This window comes from Marmota marmota, unplaced genomic scaffold (genome assembly GCF_001458135.2).
Source record: "Marmota marmota marmota unplaced genomic scaffold, marMar, whole genome shotgun sequence".
Classification (NCBI taxonomy): domain Eukaryota; kingdom Metazoa; phylum Chordata; class Mammalia; order Rodentia; family Sciuridae; genus Marmota; species Marmota marmota.
The window spans coordinates 1,579,867-1,601,955 of NW_025999862.1; the positions used below are offsets into that span (position 1 = coordinate 1,579,867).

A 22,089-nucleotide genomic window follows, 5' to 3' on the forward strand; every position below is an offset into this window, starting at 1 on the left:
CCCCAGACAGGTCCCCCCAAGTCACTGCAGCCAGAAAATCTGCCGGGGCCCTGGCGTCTTACACTGTACACTGCCTGCTTCTCACGGTCCAGGCGCTGGGCCGTCTGGATGAGGCCACTGATGGGGTCGATGGAGAAGAACTCCCAGTCGCGGTTGCCCGCGGTCTTCAGGAAGCTGTAGCGCACCGCCCCGTTGAGGCCCTCGTCCTTGTCCGTGGCGTACACCTCGTACACGTTGGAGTGCAGCGGGATCTCCTGCGGGGCATGGGAGGGGGGGCACCTAGACACGAGAACCCCAGCTCCCAGGCCCCCTCGAAGCTCTTGCGCTGATCCTGTCACAGCAAAAGGTCATTGCCACCTCCCAGCGTCCTTGGGGCATGCCTGGTGGCTGGGATCTCTTGGATTCTAAGCATCTGCCAGTTATTTCTCTCCCATCTCCCCAAGCTGAGGCCACTGTCCACTAGGGTCTAGCCTGAGACCCAGCTGTTCCAAGCTTTCTTGAGGTGACCACGTTCTAGGAGTTCCCATCCCCCGCCAGCCCACTGCCTGCCAAGGTTTAGGGGAATCCAAAGGCTTTGGCCATGGCCACTCTGTGTCCCTCGTCTCTCCTGCTCTCTGCACTACCCTGATCACAGGAACTTTGGGTGTCCCCGAGAAGCAGTATCCATCCAGAAGGGCACCTGGAAATGGAGGACATGCAGACGGGGTGACATGGCAGCTAGGGATTGGCCACCTGGCTGGAGCCTGCTACCGATTCGCTGTGGAACCTGGGTGTGCCACTTCAGCTCTTTGAGCCTCAGGCTCCCCCAGATTTCCTTGAGGCAGGTCTAGCTTAGCAAAGACCTAACTGAAAGCACACAGTGACCCACGGGAAGGCCGCCCACGGCCAGAGAAAAAGAGCGTATCTCCTCGCTTTTAATGGAAAAATTCTCAACTCGGTAAGGTTTCATTGTTTATCTCAGTCATGACGATCAGAAGTTCCAAGTGGCAGTTACATCTAATTAATAAAAAGTGGGGTGACCAACAGATAATTACTTTTAAATGCTGGTCGTTCAGGCTATTCAGGGGACATAAGTCTTCCCAAATACACAGCCCTCGAAGGGAACAACTTAGTAAATAGGGTCTTTAGTGTGGAAAATAACTAGATTATTAATCTCTATCCTGAATTATCACACACACACACACTTGAAGCAGCTGACAATAATATATAAGATTGAATAAGTTAAAAATTTTAGATTAAAAAAAGCTGGTCTGGGTGTGGTGGTGCACACCTGCAATCCCAGCTACTTGGGAGACTGAGGCAGGAGGATCTCAAGTTTGAGACCAGCCTGAGCAACTTAGTGAGACCCTGTCTCAAAAAAATTGAAAAGGGCTGGAGAGGTAGCTCAGTGTAGAGTGGGCCTGGTTCAACCCCTAGTGCCCCCCAGCAAAAAAAAAAAAAAGTTAGCAGGAAGAGGGAGCCGTGGTGAAGTGTGCCCAGCCTCTGGAACGTCAGTGAGGTGGGCGATTACTTTGAGCTCCCCAGTAGGCAAAGCAATCACTGCAGATGTGACGCCAGAGACAATGTAAAAGCAAATCACAAAGTGACAGCACACAGTTTCCTAGAACTCATCCCTGGGAATATTTTCTTCTGGGGGACCTCAAAGAGGAGACAGCAACAACATGGTCTTAGCCCTGACTTTGAGATGTGGAGACTTGAAGTTTGGGGAGCAGAGAGCAAATCAAACACACCAGCTGTACCCACCCGACCAGTGTACTTTGGGCCTGGGTGCTTCAGAGTTGGCAGGAGGAACAGAGATGAAGGAAGGTTGCCCCTGCCTTCCCACGGCCATTTAGACCAAGGGATTCCAGAACCTCCGCCGCCGTCTCCCCTGTGCCTTATTTGGCTGCTCAGCGCCAACCCCAGGCTGCCTGCACTCAGTATCAACAGGAGACCAGCCAGACGGAAGGGGCGTGTGCATTTATTTTAAGATCAGGGAAGCGGGCAGCAGGGGGGACTGTCCTTTGTAGACACCAGAGTAAGAATGGGGCATTTGCTATCATTAGTCCCATTTGCAGATCCAAAAGATTCAGAGAAGCCACTTGCTCAAGGTGCTTTGGCTGATAGACAACAGAATTCCACTTGACCCCAGGATCTCGTGCTAGCACAGCCACATGATTGACCTGTCTGACCGTTGTTTAGTGCTACGTCATGTGGCCCGGGCAAGCCTGCTCTCGCCTGGCCTGCTCCCCCACCCCAACAATGAAGGCCCTTCCACTGCCCAGGCCCTGATGGCAAGAGGAGCAAGCCGGCTGGGTGCGGGAAGCCAGGGGTACCTCTCTGATGTGCAGGACGGTGCCGTTGGGTGGGCGCACAAAGACAGGGCGGTTGTCATTGACGTCGATGACCTCCACCAGGAGCATGGTGGTGCCCCAGAGTGGGGGCTGCCCCCCATCTGTGGCCACCACAGTCAGATTGAACCTCTCGTAGGACTGCAGAGGCCGCTGTGTGGTCACCAGGCCCGAGTCCACGTCCACATGGAAGGCCTCTGGCAGACAGGGCAGGAGAGCAGGGGTGTGACTGGCCACTGGCCTTCCTGTCCTCACCCTCCTCCTGGCCGGCCCCTCCCACCCCACGATTCATCACGGGCATCCAGGGCAGGCTCCGTACCCATGCCAGGGCCCTCGAGCGAGTAGGCCAGCTGCCCGTTGGAGCCCTCGTCCTGGTCGGTGGCCATCATGGTGATGACCGAGGTGCCTGCTGGCTCGTTCTCATACACACTGGTGCTGAACTGGGGCTTGGAGAAGCGTGGCCGGCAGTCGTTCACGTCCAGCACTTGGATCATCACCTGGGGGGGGGTCAAGGCCAAGGGTCAGGAGTATCCGGGCCTGCCTTGGGGGACCCAGTCACCCAGGAATAAAGCAGGTGAGGAAGGGAGGCACCGTCTTCTGATGTGTTCACCTCTGGACAATGTACTGAACCCTGAGCCTCAGTTTGCCCAGCTGTGTGCCAGGGACCACGGTTTCTCTCCCGGTCACTGCCGTCTGCTGGATGCCGGTGGAGCGCCTGGCTCAAGGGAGCCCTTAGCAACCAGAACAGTCTGTCGTGGGCCCTGGAGAAGGAACCCCTCACCCGCCCCTCCTACCTGGTCCCTTGCTACTCCCTACAGACGCCTGCAAGTCTGGCTCTGTTCTCGGGACCTTAATACCAGATTGCGGGCTTCCTCCATTCCCTAGGGCCTTTTTGTGTGTGTGTGTGTGTGTGTGCTGGGGATTGAAGCCAGGGGTGCTGAACCACTGAGCCCCATCCCCAGCCCTTTTTATGTTTTATTTAGAGACAGGGTCTCACTGAATTGCTTAGCGCCCCGCTAAGTTGCTACGGCTGGCTTTGAACTCATGATCTTCCTGCCTCAGCCTCCTGAGCGGCTGGAGTTCCAGGCGTGCGCCACTGTGCCCAGCTCCTGGGGCCCCCCTGGACTGGGATTTGCATCTGCTCTTGGCTTCCCCTGCAGACCCCACAGCCCAGGGCAGGTCCTACAGACAGAGCAGGCCCCTCCTCCCCAGGGCCAGGACCCTGCCCAGCTGCACTGGCATCAGAGCCCTGCAGGACAGAGATTTGGAAGATCAGCCTTCAGTGCACAAAGCCTTTCCAACCACCTCATCACCCAGATTCCTCATCTCCACCTCTGCTGCCTCCTTTGCAGATGTGACCACTAAGGTTCAGGTTCGTGGACAAGTGTGGTGTCTCAGCTAGCGAGACCTTGGTCTCCTCCAAAGTTTGTGCTTTTCTCTACGTGGTACATGTGTGTGTGACAGGGACAAGATCCAGCTATGTGTGTGTGCTCCCAGCTCTGTCCCTCAACCTGCAAGAAAGAATTTGTCTTGGCCTATCCAGCATCTCACCTCTCCACCCCTTTTGGAGAGTTTCCTTTGCATAATTAGGCTAGCGAGAGGGAGAAGCAGAAGATCAAGTACAGAAAGACAGGCCTGCAGCAGGCTCAGCAGCTTGTAATACCAGCCATTCGGGAGGCTGAGGCAGGAGGATCACAAGTTTGAGGCCAGCCTGGGCAACTTACTGAAACCCTTTCTCAAATTAAAAGGGCTGGTAGTATAGCTCAGTGGTAGAGCACCCCTGGGTTCTATCCCTAGTACTGGGAAAAAAAAAAAGCCCCAAAATCAAAAAGAGCTTTAGAAAGCAGAACAGGGTAAAGAGAAAGCAAAAGGCTCATGGCTGGAGACTTTGGGTACAAAAGGGGAGAGACCACTCAAGAGGTGAGACACTGGCCTGAGAGCCACTGTGAGGACCCTATAGAACTAGAATGGGATTGTTGTTGTTGTTATAATAATAATAATAATAATAATAATATTATTATTATTATTATTATTATTATTATTATTTTGAGACAAGTTCTCACTAGGCTGGCCTCAAACTCCTGGGCTCAAGTGATCCTCCTGCCTCAGCCTCCCCAGTGCTGGGACGACTGGTACTTGCCACCATGTCCAGTGGGGGTTGTGAATTTGATTCCTCATTAAAGGAATCATTCCTCTAATCAGTCACTTGATAAAGCTCTCTCAAAGGAGTCATTTAAGAGTCATTTGTAAAGGTGACGACTTTATAATTATTTTTGGTGGCTGGATGGTGTACCTTTCAATGGGACACTGTGGAGACACTGGGTCACGTGGAACCGTAGGCCACTCTCGGGCGTGTTTAGCCACCTCAGCAGCAGTCTGGCACAGGGATTTCTCTTAGAGTCCCCGTCGTCTTAGGCCGTAGTCATTGTAACCCACCCAGGCTTTTCTTGCTGCCTCCACAATCCCAGCCCCTGGCGAACCTGGCTTCGGTGGGTCCCCTCACCTGCACGGAATTTTCTCGACGGTTGCTGGCTACATCCCCAGGGTTGTCTTTGGCCAAGGCAGTCAGGATATAGTGGTCCTTCTTCTCCCGGTCCAGAGGGGACAGCACATAGATGTCACCCTAGCAGGGGGAGGGTGGCTTCAGGTCCTTCGTCCATCTAACAGATTTACTGGGCACCTACTATGGCCAGATGCTGTTTTGGACTCTGCCTCCTGGGAAGTCCCATTCTAGTGGCTCTTTTTGCCCTTACTACCCCAATCCACCTGAGATTAAATGACCCGTCCAGGCTACAGCCAACTGCCTGACCAGGTCCTGGCGTGGAGTAGGTATTCCAAAACAGTCACTGTTTTTGGTGTCAGGCCAGAGCACAATCTGACCGTCCACCCCGGGCATGGTAAACCCTAGGGAAACGCAGCATGTGGGAGGCAGAGGCAGGGGGAAGGCCAGCTTCTGGGGAGGGGCCAGCTGACCAGCCATTCCTGGGCCTCAGGGCTCCCTCTTCCCTCTGACAAGGGCAGCTTTTGACTCAATGTGCCACGTTTGAATCCACCACCCACCTTTCTCCCAAGTTTCTGCTCCCCCACAGGTCTGAGACTCACGGGAACACGGGGGGGGGTCTACCCTTCGGGGTATCTCCCCTACCTCCGCACTGAGTATAGGGCTATGCCCACAGTAGGCGCTCAACAGTGACCGCTCTCCCAGGCCTGTCTTTGGACAGTCTCAAAAGGCAGTCCCGTGGACTTTCAGGTTTCTTTTTCTGTTGAGGACACATCTCAGAAGTCCTTGACCCATGAAGGGTTGGTTCCTACAGACCTGGGCCACTTCCTTCCACATCCACTGGGACAGAAAGGCCAGCCGACAGGATGTCTGGCACTCGAGGAAGAGTTTGCTGACTTGGCTAAAGAGCCTCTGAGGTTACAGCTGTCCAGGGGCAGTGCTCTGCAACAGGGGGATGCCTGCAGTCCCCCAGGGGGTTCTCAGCCTCGGATGCAGGGCCCGCCCACTGCAGAGCCCAGGCCCCCAGCGCACACTCACCGTGGAGGGGTTGATGGCAAACGTGCCCTCGCCATCCCCCAGGCTGTACTCGATGAGGGCAAAGTTGCCCGAGTCGGCGTCAGTGGCAGTGACTGTCAGGATGACGGTGCCCACGGGCGCATCCTCCAAGATGGCCTCCTGGAGAGAGCAGACCACGGTTGGCCCAGAGCCCACGTCCTGCCGGGAACTCACCGGTGCAGGGGACCCAGGGCACCCAGGGCACCCAGTGGTTTATGTGCTGAGCACTCCCGGGGACCTTAGGAGCCAGTGAGGTGGGAGTGGAAGGTGCACAAGGACCCCCAGGAACAGGTCCAGGCCCAGCCTGATGGCCTGGCCACCGACCTGGTAGGAGGGCTGGTCAAAGATGGGGTTGTTGTCATTGATGTCCACAATCTCCAGGTAGACGGGAATCTCAGCTGCCCGGGGTGGGGACCCATTGTCTGAGGCCCTCACTGTGAAGTTGAGCCAGTGCACTTCCTCATAGTCCACTGTCCGGTTGGCAATGACCTTCCCTGAGAAACAGGCATCTGCTGCCATTTTGGCCGCTCCTCACAGCCACTCTCTAAAGTGTGAGGAGGAAGGATCTGCGACTCTGAGGGTCAGATGTGGCCCCATTAGGAGGAGGGTGAGCAGGCAACACTGCCCCGCGGTGACCCAGAAGGCTGAGAGGGGCTGTTGTCACCCGAGAGGCAAGGAAAGACCCCACAAGCAATGGATGCACGTCACCAATCCCAGGGCCTCCTCTGAAACTCGTCCTTTGGGCTTTCCTGCTTCCAAGTGACACTGATATAAGCAGGAGGTTGGGTGGCCGAGATGGTGGTGGGTGTGACAGAGAGGGGATGGGGTGTGACAGGTTCCAGCAGACACCAGGGAACCTCCATTCCCCAGGACTGGGCACTCTGTCCTTCATGGGTCCCAACTTGGAGGGTGAGAAGCAGGCCACCGTCCTGCTGGGAGGCTGATGGGCATAGACACATATGTCCCCAGCCCTCCGCAGGCCGATGTCCACCTACCAGCTGAGGCGTCTTCCAGCTGGACGTAGCCTGGGGGCGTGAGGTCCAGCAGGGTGTAGGTGATCAGTCCGTTGAGGCCCTTGTCAGGGTCCACGGCTGCCACGGCGATGAGTGTGGTGCCTGCGGTGGCCCCCTCCAGGATCCGCTCTGTGTAGTAGGTGATCCCGAAGGGCTTGAACTGGGGCGTGTTGTCATTGACGTCCAGGATGTTGACCGTCAGCTTGGCTGGGGTGCGGGCAGGGGGTGAGGGGGAGGGGAGGGGCACATGGCCAGACCAGACCTTCCTGAGCCTCAGCTAAGCCAGAGAGGGTGGCGGCATCCCACAGCCCTCTGGGGACTCCTTGAAGATGGACTCAGGCCTCAGGCTGTGACATGTGACCCTGTCCTCTGGTCTGGACTCACCCTTCCACAGGGGAAGGGGCTTGTGTTCTACTAACTGGCCAGATGGCCTTGGTGAGGCCTCGGTGAGCCCTCGGCCCCTGCTGAGTTTCCTGACCTATTCGGGGAGACGGGACTAAGGTGATCTTGCAGACCCTTGCCACACCCCACGCGAGTCGTGCCCTCTCTAACCCCAGGCCACACCCGCAACCCTGCCAGCTTGGGACACGTAAGAGATGACCAAGTCTGCCCTTCCTTCCGGAAAAGTCGGGCTTCTGGGCTGTGAAGATAAGCAGCCAATATCTGCTGGGTCTAACTCCTCACCCCAGCAGTGTCCCTGCCTCATGGCTCCGCAGCCCCCTCCCGGCCACGTCTCAGGTGCAGACCACAGTAGCCCCTGCCCGCGTTTCCCTATCTCGGTGCCTGGAGCCCCAGTGCAGTGTCTGTGGCCTCCAGTCACCTTCCTGTGCTCTTGGCTTCCTCTGTGGGGACCCCACAGCTTCCTATCAGATCGTGAGGTTCCTGTGGGGCATCTAGCCACACCCGACAGCTACTCCTCCTTTCTCAGTCCGGGAGCGAGGATTCCACATGAGTCCGGCCTCACCTGGCCGCCACCTTCCACGGCCCCAGTGCCACCAACCCCCTGCAGCCCTCGGGCGAGTCCTGTTGGTCCCCCTTGGGGCCAGGCCTGGACCTCTTCTTGCCCCACCGCAGCCCTGAATGGCTCTGAGCCACCGTGGTGGGATCCCAGCAGAGAAACCTTACCATTTGGCACACTGACGGAGCGCTCTGGGAGGTCACTGGCATTGTCAATCACTGAGAGAGTGACCTCATAGGTGGCAACCAGCTCCCGGTTGAGGGGGGATTTTACCATCACAGACCCTGTGGACCAGACCAGGTCAGGTTCAGTTGGAGGGGAACCCCCTAAAATCTGGGCCTCCCGGGGTGCTCCTGGCCAACCCCTCCAGTCCCTAAAGAGGGCAGTAGTCCTCGGTGGACCCAGGACTTGTGGCTGGGACGGTCCACCCTTGGGGACTTGCCCCCCACTTAATGCTTACTAGCCAGGCGACCTCCGTAGGTTACTTAACCTCTCTGCACTTCCGTTTCCTCACACGCAAAAGGGGGAAATTCCAGCACCTACCATACAGGGTTATTTTGAGGATCGGAAAAGTTAAATTTCCATTTACAAAGTACTCAGGCCTGCACCCAGCTTATAGAAAGTGCTAGGTAATTTTGTTTAAAAATACTTATAATCCACAACGACATGAACGCCCTTAACACTATCACACTGCATACTTCAAATGGCTCAGGCGGTCAATTTTATGTGCGTTTTGGTCACAATTTTAAAAATTCATATGTTCCAGGGAGATCGGGTATAAAGGAAGGTCACGGCAGCTGAAAAGCCATGAGGAGGGTCCCTGAAGGTGGCCACATGGTGGGATGGGCCCTTTGTCTTAATGATTAAGTCGGTGTGAACTGGGCTGATTGCAGGACAAGAAGGTTGACGTCACATTAGTATCAGCAAGTGAGCTGGGCCCAGTGGTGCACGCCTATGATCCCAGCAGCTCAGGAGGCTGAGGCGGGAGGATCACCAGTTCAAGGCCAGCCTCAGCAACTTAGCAAGACCCTAAGCAACTCAGCAAGACCCTGTCTCTAAATAAAATACCAAATGGGACGGGATGTGGCTCAGTAGTTAAATGCCATTGGGTTCAATCCCCAGAACCAAATAAATAAATTAATTAAATAAAAATCAGCAATCTGGTTCCTTCTCTTCTACCCACTGCCTCCCAGAGTCCCCGCCTACTCCCTGACCAGAGAAGAACCCTCCAGAACCGTGGGCTTGTCTGGACAGACCTAGTTTGGCGGTCTCAGTGCTGCCCCTGGGGGGTCTGTCTTCTCCTGCCTGCTGCGGGCCTGGCGGCTCCTCCCTCCTCCATTAGGCTGAGGACCCCTCTCCTCCTCAGGCGCTGGGGTCTCGGGCTCCCTTCCCCCTTGGCGGACCCCCTGGCTGGGCTTCTGTCCTCCATGGGTCCTCAGCCATGGGGGCCGTCACTTACCCTGGGCTGCCGCCTCCTCCTCCTCCTCCTCTTCCTACTCTCGCTCCCCGTCCCCCAGGCTGGGGAGCGAGGATGGGGAGAGGGCAGCTGCATTCAGTCTGCAAAGGCTGGGCCACGGCCTGGCCCGGCCCCCCAGGGCAGGAGGGGTGGTGGGGTGCGGTGGGCATGGAGGAGGACAATGGGTGAAGCAGAGAGGAGATGAGGTGGGAAGTGACAGAGACAGAGCTCAAACCTGCGGGCCTGCCAGCCGTGGGGAGAGAAGAGGGTTAAGTCAGTTAGTTCAGGGGACACGGGAGGGAGCGGAGCAGGGTGCGGCAGGGGGCTCAGAGCCGACCAGGGCAGGAGGGACAGGGCTGTGCAGGGAGAGGGGAGGGCCAGGAGAGCGGAGGAGCAGGTGGGAGCCCGAGGAGTGGACAGCCTGGGGCCAGGTTCCAGCAAGAGGGGGGAGGGGAGCCAGTGAGGTGGAAGAGCAGGAGGCAAAGGGCAGAGAAGACACTGGAAAGAAAAATAGAGAGAAGAGAGTCAGTAGGAGGAGGGAGGACAGAGAACGGCAGGAGAGCAGGGCACGGCGGCTCTCCATGGTCCTGAGCCGGGGGCCAGGGGGCCAGGACCCGGGCCTGGGAGGCTTCTGGCATGGATGGCTCTCCTTCTCGTCCTTTGGGCCCCCATCCAGACGGAGGTGACTGCACTCTGGCTATGGCACGCCGTGACCTCTGGCCCCTCTCTCTTTAGTACCCCACTCCCTCAGTCTCCTTCCGTAATCACAGCGATGTACTCGCCTGCATTTTTATTTAAAAATCACATGAAAACCATGCGATGTTTTTAAAGACATTAATGCAAATGCTACAGTGGTATCTCTCTCACCCTTGCTCTTTCTGTGACTGCTGTAGATCCACCCACGGTGCTGCGTGTCTGCTCAACTGCATGCCACCCCACGGACCCACTGCTTTTTACTCTCTAGGCTCTTAGGGATGGATACTTGTGTGGCCTTCGAGTCCCACTAGCACCACTAACACTGCTGTCACACCCACAGGCAGTGCCATGATTGCCCTGAGGATTTCTCTGGGACATATGGTAGGTCCGGGGGTCTTAGTGGACCTCATGCTGGATTGTCCTGATGGTGGAATCAGTCCCAACTTCTAGAGTAATGCACGAGGGTTCCAATGTTCCCACACTATACCAACATCCACATCGCCCAGGATCCTTATGTCTGCTATGGAGATACTTCACACGTGGAAAATGTCTCACTGCCGAGTCCCTGCACGTTTCTCTGAATAACAATGAATTTTTTAGCCTTCCGTCACAGCCATGTTAATTTTTTGTCACTCCTGTGGCCCTTCCGAGAAATGTGCTTTGGAATATCCATGTCCCTTCTCTAACTGGTAGAGAAGCCAAAACACCAAGCTGTTGGGGAAGTGGCACAATCCAATTGTGCTAAGCTGCGTCAATGGTGAAAGATAAGCTGCAGTCCCCTTTGTTTCGTGACAGTATAAAAAAATCGTTAACAGTACCAATGGATGTAGCTTACAAATTTAAATGGCCAGTGTACGTGGGAAGAAAGCATTGGTTTGAACCTAGTCAGTAAAGAAAAGCATGCTAAAACAAGGTGCCATTTTCCTTTAAAACACAAACATTCTACAATACGGAGTGCTGGCATGGATGTGGTGAGAAGGGCACTCTCGTGCAATACTGCAGAGTGACAGAGCCAGGAGGGACAGAGATGCTGCTTGAGGGAGGAGGAAGGGGGAGGGAGAAAGAGAGAGAAGAATACAATATTAACAGGGAGAAAGGAGAATAGAAGGAACTGTGTGGGAAGAACAAAGGAAGGGAGCAGGGAGCAAGAGTCTGGGCAGGAGTCGGGTGGGGGGAGGGGGAGGCCCTGTACCTGTGTTGATATTCACGGCGAAGGCATCCTCCTGGTTGGGCACCAGGCGGTCGGTGTCATCCTTGGCCACGATGTCAGTGATGTGGTACTCCAGCTTTGGGTTGAGGTCCAGGTCGATGGCGGTGACGTTGGCAATGACAGAGCCTGGCTCTGCCGACTCCAGCACACTCACCGTCTGGATGGGGTTGAGGAACTCGGGGCGGGAGTCATTGATGTCATCGATCAGGATGGTGATGATGGCTGTGCCCGAGAGAGGGACAGTGCCCCGGTCGGTGGCCACCACCGTCAGCCTGTAGGCTTCCTGTTCCTCCCTGTCGATGGTGGCATTGCCCACTCGGATGACCCCAGTGACGGGATGGATGAGGAAGCGGTCCTGGGCCCCGGCTTCTATCCGGTAGACAAGCTCTCCGTTGAGGCCACTGTCCTCGTCTGTGGCTGTGACTTGAAGGACCGAGAATCCTGTGGGGGGAGGAGTAGCGAGCATGAGACCCCCAGCAAGACCAGGCCAGCACCCCTTTACTGCGGTGCACCAGGGACTCCTTCTCACCACAATTTTTCCAGCATTTATTTTTAAAAATTTTTTTATGTTTGTAATTTTATATAAAAATATATATTTTTGGTACTGGGACTTGTACCCAGGGGTGCTTTACCACTGAGCCACACCCCCAGCCTTTCTTATTCTGTTTTGAGCCAGGGTCTTGCTGAGTTGCTGAGGCTGGCTTTGAACTTGGGATCCTCCTGCCTTAGTCATTGGGATTGGGATGACAAGTGTGCACCGCACCTGCTCCTACATTCTTTAATTAGGCAATATTTTATAATTTAATGTCAGTTGTACCTTCTGAAAAGCGTCTGCTTTTTGCCTTCTGCCCATTTCTGTCAATTTATACAAATCACTGTACACAGTTATGAAAACCTCTGTGGCGTGTGTACAGGTCCCTCAGAGGCACGTGCTAGAGGCCCAATTCTCAGCCCAGGGCACTATTAGAAGGTGGGGCCTAGCTGGGGTCTTCCAGTCACATGGGAGTGTGCCCTAGAAGAGACTAGTGGGACCCTGGCACCACTGCTTTGTTTCCTGGACACCACAAGGTGGGCAGCTTGCTCTGCTCTGACGCTCTGTCTCACCTCAGGGCCAAAAGCGATGGGGCTGACTGACCATGAACTGAAACCTCCAAGACTGTTGGCCCAAATGAATCTTCCCTTTTTTTAAGTTGATCATCTCAGACTTTTTGTTATAGTAACGAAAGCTGACTGATACAGTAACTCGGGACAAAAAACTTTTTCTCTGTTTGTTACTTATGACAAATATCATTTTCTCAGTTACTTTTTACTCAGTTACAGTATTGGTCATCATTGTTTAACGTAAATAGAAGTTTAAAGAAGTTTATTTATTTATTTTTTTTTGTGGGGCTGGGATTGGAACCCAGGGCCTTGCACATGCCAAGCACAAGCTCTACCACCAAGCTTCACCCCTAGTCCCGAGAAGGTTTTTCTAATGCATTGAAATTTAATGTTTTTTTTTTTTTGAGTTCTTTTTTTCGGGGTGGGGGGGGGCACCAGGGATTGAATTCAGGGACACTTGACCACTGAGCCACATCTCCAGCCCTATTTTTTTTTTAATTTTATTTAGAGACAAGGTCTCACTGAGTTGCTTAGCACCTCACTTTTGCTGAGGCTGGCCTTGAACTAGTGATCCTCCTGCCTCAGCCTCCCATGCTGCTGGGATTATAGGAGTGAGCACCCAGCTGTCTTCTGTTTCTTTTATGCTTAGAAACCTTTGTACCCAGAAACCAGATAAATACTTACCCAATTTTCTTCTTTTAGTTCTTAGCATTTTCTACTCTTCTACATATGTTTTAGAATGTCTAAGTTTTATTTTGGTGTCTGATATGAGGTGAGATTCTATACCATTAAATCATACGTAATTAGATTGCATGTAGATTATATAATCTAAAATACTAGATAATAATTTTTTTCCTCACTAAATAGCTTTCTCCATTGGTTTCCTATTTTTAAGTCCCATAATACTATATACTTTAACGTACCATTGTCTGTTTGGGGGCTACTCCAGCCCAGTCTTGTGTTCATACCACATGGTTTTAAATACTGTAGCTCCGTAATGTGTCATATCTGGTAGAGCAAATCTGGCTTTAGTATACTTTGAAAATTTCTTATTCTTCCAGATAAACTTTAGAACCAAATTTATCCCCCCCAAAATGAAATTCTGATTGTGATGGAAATACACTGATCCTATTTTGACATTAAGATACCCAGACTTGGGCTGGGGATGTGGCTCAAGCGGTACCACGCTCGCCTGGCATGCGTGCGGCCAGGGTTCGATCCTCAGCACCACATACAAAACAAAGATGTTGTGTCCGCCGAAAACTAAAAAATAAATATTAAAATTCTCTAAAAAAAAAAAAAAAGATACCCAGACTTTCCTATCATGAACACAGATGGAATATACTGAGGATCTTGTTGGGAATATAGTATGGACTATGGGGGTGCAGCTCAGTGGTAGCGCACGGGCTCAGCATGTGCAAGGCCCTGGGTGTGGTCCCCAGCAATAAGAACAACAAAAAGCTGAGGTTCGGAGAAGGGAGTGCAGGGGTTGGGTTCCCCAATCACATGCAGCTCATCCCTCCCCCACTGGGGGTAAACCCTGCATCCACCTGACCTCCCACCCCCAGTGACCCCGACCCTCCTGGCAGGGACCAGGGGAGGGGGTCTGTCTTGTGCTCACCTGGTGGGCAGTTCTCCAGCAGGTGGGCAGTGAGGGTGGCGGGGCTGAAGGTGGGCCAGTTGTCGTTGTCATCCAGGATGGTGACGAGCAGGTTGGCCGTGCCATTGAGCAGCCCTATGTCCTCGGCTAGCAGCAGCAGCTCCAGGACAGGGGGGGAGAAGGCCTCCCGGTCAATGAGGACACCTGACCTCACGGTCACCACACCTGGTGCAGGGAAAGGAGCGCAGTGGGGACAGAGATGAAGGGAGCAGAGCAGATGTCTCAGTGGCTTTCTTCCCCAGACGCAGCCACCTGTGTGGTCCTCTGTGGCTCACGGGTACCCTCTGTGCCTGCAAGAGTCCAGCCTGGAAGACTGACCCGGGACAGGATGGACCCGCTCCATTGGGGTGGGTCTCTGTCACCCATTGGCCTTCCGTCCCAGATGAGGCCGACGGGACATGGTTTCTGGGAGCTGGTCTGGGCAGAGGACGGGGCAGCTGCTTTGGCGGCTCCTGTGTGACCCAGGTCCTGGGAGGTGAAGGGCGGGGCTGGGGCTCAGCACTCAGGCTGAGAGTTTGGGCACCAGGACGTTCCAGCTTCCTTCTGGTCCCCCTGCCTGGCCCCTGGGTGGCCTCGACCAGCTGCACTACGGGGATGTGGGCTGTGAGGAACGGGTCCCGGTGGGCGACCTGGATCGACCTGGATCTGAGCAGGAGGCCCCAGATCTAGCAGCGGGGCCCGTCCACCCCAGAGCCCCAGCGGGAAGCCGGGGCGGGGCCCAGGCCTCACCCGTATTGTTGTCGATGTCAAAGAGGCCACTCTGGGGGCCCAGCAGCTGGTAGGTGACCACGGCATACACATCCTGGTCCGCGTCCAGGGCCAGGATGGGCCCGTTGAGCACCGTGAGGGGGGTCCCTGGGCCAGGAGGAAAGGAGTCACCGCAGGTCAACAGGGTCCCCCCTCCCCGCTCCCCGGCCCCTGACCCCGTGAGCCATGGCTGACAATGGATGAGAGGGGAGGGAGGTGAGGCGGACAGGGTGGGGAGGCCCGGGGCGGGCGGGCCTGCGGCAGCCTTGGCAGACTGAACGCAGATGCCTGGGGAGCGGCCTCAAAGCCCTGCTGGGAGAGAACACAGAGCGTGAGCGAGCCCAGCCGCGGGCTTCCCAGCAGCCTCTGAGACTGGCCACTCCACGGAGGGTCTGGGGCGCCCTTGTCCCCTCCCTGAGTGTGGGCCCCTCTGCCCCAACAAATCTAGAGCAGCTGACTGCATGTGGGCCCCGTCGACGGGCGTGAGCGTGCGCAGCAGACCAGGGCCGGGATTCCCGGGCGTGCGGCGTCTGCCTTCTCAGGTGGGCACATGTGGCACACCCCTGCGTATCTGTGCACACCCTAACCCCACGAGATGCCTTGACAGACATGAGCGCTGGCCCACGCGGGAGCGTGCACACAGGCAGGCTCCAGGCAGGGAGTCAGAAGAGGAGCATCTCAGCGCGTCTCTCTCTGACCCCCCAGTCCAAGGTTTGGGGGCTGGGGAGGCTGGAGGAGAAGTGAGGGCGCACCTGGGGGCGTGCCAAAGGGCAAACTCTGTCCCTGGGGAGGGAGGTGTGGCTCATCTATGCTGGCCTCCTGGGACCTCCACATCTGATTAAAGCTATTCCCCAGAGGTTCCAAACCAAAGGCCTGGCGGGCGCCCTGCCACCTTAAACACCCCTCTTTGGCAACAGTGGGGCTTATTCAGACTACCCTGGGGACCAAGCGCCACACCGGCTCTTTCAGCCCGTCCTTTAGTCTCTCTAGTGGCTCCCGAGAGGCCCAGCAGCTTCCCCCACTCCCTAGCCCTCAGAACTGTGCCTGTCCCTTTCCTCTGACCCCCTTCTGCACCCACTGGGGCCTGCATCTGGCTCCACCACCGGGCGCACGGCGCATCTCCAGGCCTGAGGCCCCAGCAGTGCCAGCCATGGCAGGAGCCCCTGGGCGGGCCCAGCACCTACCAGCAGGAGAGTTCTCCATCACCTCTGCCTGGTAGGTCCCCTCAGTGAAGAGGGGGTGGTTGTCATTCTCATCGGCAAGAGAGATCAGCAGCCAGTCAAAATCCTGTGAGATGGGACAGGGGCAGGCTGTAGGCTGTGCTCTGGTAAAGGGACCCCTTGACAGAGGGGCTGGGAGGTGGAAGATCCAAGAAGCCTGCACCAGTGTCCAGGGACCTGGCTTCAAGCCCCCACTCCTTAGCAGCTCACTGGTTGGCCTTGGGCAACTAACTTCCCCTCTGTCTGGGCATCAGGTTTGCAGTAGAGCAAAGGGGGATCTTAACTCCTTCAGGGAGGTGGCGTGAAGGTCACAGGCAGGGTGGATCTGAGTGGTGCCGAACCATGTACCCCGGGATGCTATCACCATTTCAGAGGGGCAGGAACCACGGCACAGAGGGGCGAGCTAGCTGCCAGCCTCCCCCACCCCCAACCCCTTAGCACTGCGGCCCCCAGGATGGCCAGGGCCCTCCAAAGCATCAGAAGGAGAGGGGGAAATGAGAGCCAGAAAAAGCAGGAGAGGAGGTAGGAAGCAAGAGAAGGAAGCGGGAAGGCACCGAGGGAGGCAAGGGCCTTAAGATACTCCAGCCCGCAGTCTCCTCTGGCTGAACCGATGAGGAAACCGAGGCCCAGGGAGAACAGTGCCCTGGCTGAGCCACACTGCTAGCCAGGAGCAGAGCCGAGATGAACTGAGCCCAAATACTTGTGGCCTCAGAGGTTGGGAAGAGAGCTGACCCCTCCGACAGGGGACAGGGACTGCTATGCAATGCCCATTGCCTTTTAGTAAAGAGTCCATTTCTTTGGCTTTTGAAGGGAAACGCAGTGCTTTCAGGGCCTCAGTGTGTGTGAACGCACAGCCCACAGGCACACAGATGGGGTGTGCGCCAGGTGTCGGTGGCGGGAGAGGACAGCAGCTGGCACCCACTGAAGGCGGCCACTGAGGAGTCGTCCCGTTCCCAGCACTGTGCTGAGGACCCCCTTCATCCTCTCCACAACTCTGAGGTGGGTGTGATCTTTTTCAGAAGAGGAAACGAAGGCCCAGAGTGTTAATCTGTCAAAGCCACACACCTAAGGACAGGAAAAGTTGGGATTTTTTTCTTTCTTAAGCTGGGATTTGAATCCAGCACTTGCTCATTCCAAGACCTGTGCACCTGAGCCCCAGGCCTGCTGCTTGTGGGAAAGGTGATGTGTCGTGTGCCCCTCGGGCACCCCACGGGGCCCACTGTGCCCTCCGCCTCACCTTCCTGGCTATGCGTGGGTTCTCCGGGTTGTCCTTCACGGAAATGGTCAGCTTGTACTCTGGGATCCGCTCACGGTCCAGGGGCCGGTTCACAGTGACGATCCCTGTCTGGGATGTGCAGGGCAGGTGAGCCGAGTGGCCACCTGTTCCCCATTTTTGGCTCTGACCCACAGATGCCCAACTGCTCAGTCTGCAGCTCCAGGGGTGGCTATGAGCTCTCTCCCTAAAGCACCCAAGAGATGGTCCAGAGGGCCAAATGTGGGCTGGCAGGCTCCTGCCAGGGTGAGGGTGAGTGACCAATCCCCAAGTTCTTGCTGTCCACAAAGTATGGGCCCTTTGACGATGCCATGGTGTCTATAGTCTATGGACACTCCAAGAGGCCAAGTGAACATTTCTGGTGCATCATGGACAGAACCCAAGTGTCCCCAGAGGCTCTAGCCCCATCTCTGCCCAGGACAAACCTAAGGTAGCTCCAGATGGACACCAGAGATGGCTGCTAAATTGTAAGAGGCCATTGATTTGGATGAGGCTTTGGCACTAGGAACCCAGAGACCAAACCAATATGGTTAATTCGGGTAACTGCAGTAGCCAGTTAACTATTTAAGCTGTATCCATGACAGACAGACAGACAGACAAAGCTGTGCTTATGCTTTACTTCAGGGAGTTTTGTTTGTTTTCTGGCACCAGGGATTGAACCCAGGGGTGCTTAACCACTGAGCCACATCCCCAGCCCTTTTTGCATTTTATTTAGAGACAGGATCTCGTTGAGTTGCTCAGGGCCTCGCTAAGTGGCTGAGGCTGGCTTTGAACTTGCAATCCTCCTGCTTCAGTCTCCCAGGGATCACAGGCGCGTGCCACGGCGCCCAGCAAGTGTTTTGATCAATGCTGATGGATCCATTTATTGGCTAGAATTCCCTTTTAGTAAAGAGTCCATTTCTTTGACCAGAGCCTGCTCTGGGCATGGAGGCCGCCCCACTGAAGAACTTTTTTTCATGCTTTTTGTTTCTTCCTCACTGAACTCTGCTCTATGCAGTTTGCCTAAAGGCATTTTCCCTTTTGACACAGCTCACAGCGATCTCCAGGATTCCATGCGGGAAGCAGGAGGCCAGACCGCAACAACTAAAGGCCTCTAGGACAGGGTCCCCTTTTTGGGGAGGGCCCTTGGGGGCCTACCGTGGCGTTGATGAAGAAGGCCCGCTCCCGGTTGCCTGCGGTGATGTTGAAGGTGAGGAGCGCGTTGCAACCGCTGTCGGCGTCGCTGGCCAGGACACGGGTGACGAAGCCGGAGACCGGGCTGTTCTCACTGATGGTGATGTTCATGGGCAGGTTCAGCAGCACCGGGTCATTGTCATTGATGTCCAGCACCCGGATCCCCACCAGCATCTGGGGCCAGCCAGAGGAGGGAGTGCCAGGAGCGGTGGACATGAGCAGCAAGAGGAGGCATCGAGGGAGGGAAGGCCCGGAGGCCAGAGGCCGTGGGGAAGAGAAAGAGGAAGATGCAGGTCAAACAAAGGCAGGAGAAGGAAAAGCAGGAGGCGGCCGAGGCGGAGGGAGGGTGACCAGGCTGCCTCTCCCCAGGGGCGTGGGGTCAGGAGTGCCCTGAGCAGCCACAGCCACCAGGCCCTTGCCCAGCCTCCAGGATGACTCTTAAGAGGGACTCAGGGTCTTAGACTGGCCCCAGAGCAGCCTGTGGCCCCTCAGGGCAGGAGGGTGACAGTATTCGCAGGAATCTCTATGAGGAGAAGAGGGGGGCAGGAAGGGGAAGCCCTGGAGTGGGGTCCTGTACTCACAGTGGAGCTGAGTGGGGGCACCCCCCGGTCGCGGGCACAGATGGTCAGGTTGTAGAAGGCAATCGTCTCCCGGTCCAGCTCCACATCCTTCTGGACCCGCAGCACCCCTTCCACGGGAGAGATCAGGAACTCCCCTGCGGCCCCCAGAAAAGGCGGGAGTTAGCCATTAGCTGGGATTGGTCAAGAGCTGCAGAGGGCCTGGCTTCTCCCCTCCCCGTGGCCAGCCCCCCTGGCCAGGGCTGAGGACATCCAGGGTGCCAAGCCTCCACTGCGCCCAGCTTCAGCTCCATCAGACCAGGGGGGCGGTGGGCGTGGCCGCTCACGGCCCACGTGTCGGCAGTTCCAGACCAATCAGCACCCTTCCCCGGGCCCGCCCAGGCCCAAGACTGACCCTGGGTAAGACGGTTGTGTTGGAAAGCGGGGCTCCCTACCTACCCAGGGACACTCTTTCCAACCACTATTGATCACAAATTAACTATGGCGTCAGGTTTTTTTTGTTTGTTTTTTTCTTTTGTACTGGAGATGGAACCTAGGGATATGCCACTGAGTGTGAGAAATAGAAAGTTCAGTGGTCAATTTTCAAAGTATAGCTTTTAGCCTTAATTGGGATGTAAGATCCGATTGTAGCCATTTAAACTGTGGCCCTTCCCTTGGCCCACCCCAATTTTAAAATTAGACAATCACATAGACTGTAACCCTGAGCTCCTCCTATCAGAGCAAGGGACAGGGCCGAGTTAGGGATAAAGACAGGTGAACTGCCCTCCCTCTCCCCAGGTGTGCTCGCTTGGGGGAGGATTTTCCTTGGTAACGCGGCTTCTGCAGAAGTAAAGTTTGCCTTGCTGAGCTACTTCCGAACATGGGTCTGATTCCTTGCGGCACCCCAGTATTTCTAACATGAACTACACGCACAGCCCTTCTGATTTTGAGACAGGGTCTCACTAAGTTGCTGAGGCTGGCCTGGAATTTGTGGTCCTCCTGTCTCAGCTTCCAGAGCTGCAGGGGTTACAGGTGTGTGTCATGCACCTGGCTTGGTGACTTCCCATCTCTCCCAGACACCACGACTTCTACAAGGGGACACTGGGGAGGGACAAGGCTTCATGTTAAAGAATGCTTTGTCATGGTGGGCAAGGTGATGTCCTCTGTTTACCGCTCTGGCTGCAGAGGGGGTTCTCCTAGAGCACCCCGCCTGGCCGTTTTGGGTTCAGTCCTTATCTCAGCCTGGCTGAGTCAGTGCCTCAGGTATGAACCTTAGAATCTGACTCTGGCCTATCCAGTGTCGTGTCTTTTGACAAAATGAAGCCAGGGCCCACAGAAGGCTGACCCCTTGGCTACTCTTCCACAACAAGATAATGGCAGACCCAGGATTCGAACCCTGGCCTCTGGGTCTTGGCCCACTGCATCTCACAGGACTTGTGGGCTTTCCAGACAACATGCTTGACAGGGTGAGCGGTGTGGGAGGTGGCAAGAGACCAGGGAGGGGAGGACACCAAGGGGGCATGTGGGAGCCCCACTGGTGCAGAGAGATGGACTGAGGCTGTAAGTGGAGAGAGCCCGAGGACCAGCGGTCACCCCTGCAGTCTCCCAGGAACTGACCCAAGAGAAAGTCACTTTCTTCACTTTCCCTCTTGCACTTGGGGATCAGGCCCAGAGTGGGGTGCTAACTGGCTCACAGATACACAGCACACGGGGACAGGGCAAGGAGAGAGGCCCAGGCAACCTGGAGATTTCCGGTGCCTGCCTCACATCCTAGGCTCCATTCCCAGCCCCCAACTCCTCCCAGGTGCCACCTGCACCTGGGATTTACCACCAGCCCTTCCGCTCCCAGTCTCCCCTTGGCCCCCACAGGCCCCTCCCTGCCTGGGGGGGCGGAAGGAAGCTACTTCCAGCAGGATTTCCTGAGCCCCTGATGCTCCAAGGTCTCCAAAGAACTGGGGATTCCCTTTCTAGGGATTTCCCAGCTCTCTGGCCATTGGCTGGCAGATGACCTTCTGCCTTCTCTCCAAAGCCAGGGGGCGGGGGAGGCCCTATCACTGTGCTCTTGAAGGCCTGGGGGGCTGGGCTCAGGCAAGACCCTGACAAGGTCAGCTTGGGGATGCAGGAAGTGGGCAGGCTAAAGTCCACTCTGCAGATCAGCCTCCTTAGCAGCTTGCCCCAGGACAGATCTCACCACCCTCCACACCTGGAGGCAGGAGGTTAAAAGCACAGGATTTCAATCCTGTCTTACCCAGGTCTGAACCCTAATTGTTGCGGAGCCTGGCCTTGACATCCCTATCTGGAGGTGCCCTGGCCAGGCTGTGCCAGGCCTAGGGAAGGCCTGGTCCACTTTGCGTGCATGGATTCATGGCAACTATGGGCATCATTAGGGGCAGCTGGAAGGAGTCCCAGGCAGCCCTCTGGGGAACTGGGAGTTCTCAGTGGGGATGAGGATGTGGGAAAGGGGACCAAAGAGCAGGTCTGGCCAGAATGGGCAGCTGGAGGTCCTAGGGTTCCCCACCACAGAACCCCCTCCAGGCTCCGCTGTAGGGGTGGGAAGGTGACCTTTAAGCTGGGCGGCCTGCGAGTGACACTCTCTTCTCTGATGGGGTGTGGCTAAACGGGCTCTCTCCAGAAAAACAGTCTTGAGTTATAGCAAGTGTCAACTTTCCAAGTTTCCAGCATGACTAAAGAGGAGGGAGGGGATGTGACCCGGCTGCTGGCTCTGGGGTCCCATTAGGTCATCCCTGCCTTTCTGGGATGGGGTTAGTGCAAGGGGAGCCTGAAATGATCTTGGGGCTCTACATGTCTGCTCTTCCTGCCTGGGGAGAGGGAGCCCCAGCTGGGGTCACCCTAGGGAAACCCCAGCCTCTCCCACTCCTTCAGGGGACATCTCCACAAGCCTCCCCCATTCCTAACCGGGCAGATTTCTCCTGCGCTGGGCATGGAGCCGTCTGTGGTGTGCTGGGACATGGGTGAGCCTGGCGCCCAGGAAGCTGGGGTGGGGACCAGGCCCTTCCCAGGAGGGGTTCAGCTGCCTGTCTAGCATCACCTCTCAGTCGGGCTTTGGTACCTTCCTAGGCAGGACCAGGGACCCCCATAAAATGACAGAGTCCTGTCTTGTGAAAATAACAGGCAGAGA

General features: G+C 56.0%; 1 protein-coding gene across 1 annotated transcript in view; it reads right to left on the reverse strand.

The window, feature by feature from the left end:
* Positions 1 to 22,089, reverse strand: part of Cdh23 (cadherin related 23) — a 390,629-nt gene that overhangs the window by 7,586 nt on the left and 360,954 nt on the right. Inside the window, exons 42-56 of the mRNA XM_048808827.1 lie at positions 18,975 to 19,108; positions 18,358 to 18,567; positions 17,185 to 17,292; positions 15,912 to 16,014; positions 14,710 to 14,835; positions 13,942 to 14,145; positions 11,202 to 11,660; positions 8,025 to 8,141; positions 6,882 to 7,106; positions 6,211 to 6,380; positions 5,869 to 6,006; positions 4,834 to 4,953; positions 2,650 to 2,827; positions 2,316 to 2,527; positions 63 to 254 (exon numbers count right to left, since the gene is read on the reverse strand). Coding sequence (XP_048664784.1) covers positions 63 to 254; positions 2,316 to 2,527; positions 2,650 to 2,827; positions 4,834 to 4,953; positions 5,869 to 6,006; positions 6,211 to 6,380; positions 6,882 to 7,106; positions 8,025 to 8,141; positions 11,202 to 11,660; positions 13,942 to 14,145; positions 14,710 to 14,835; positions 15,912 to 16,014; positions 17,185 to 17,292; positions 18,358 to 18,567; positions 18,975 to 19,108 — 2,696 coding nt within the window. The remainder of the gene's footprint in view (positions 1 to 62; positions 255 to 2,315; positions 2,528 to 2,649; positions 2,828 to 4,833; positions 4,954 to 5,868; positions 6,007 to 6,210; positions 6,381 to 6,881; positions 7,107 to 8,024; positions 8,142 to 11,201; positions 11,661 to 13,941; positions 14,146 to 14,709; positions 14,836 to 15,911; positions 16,015 to 17,184; positions 17,293 to 18,357; positions 18,568 to 18,974; positions 19,109 to 22,089) is intronic.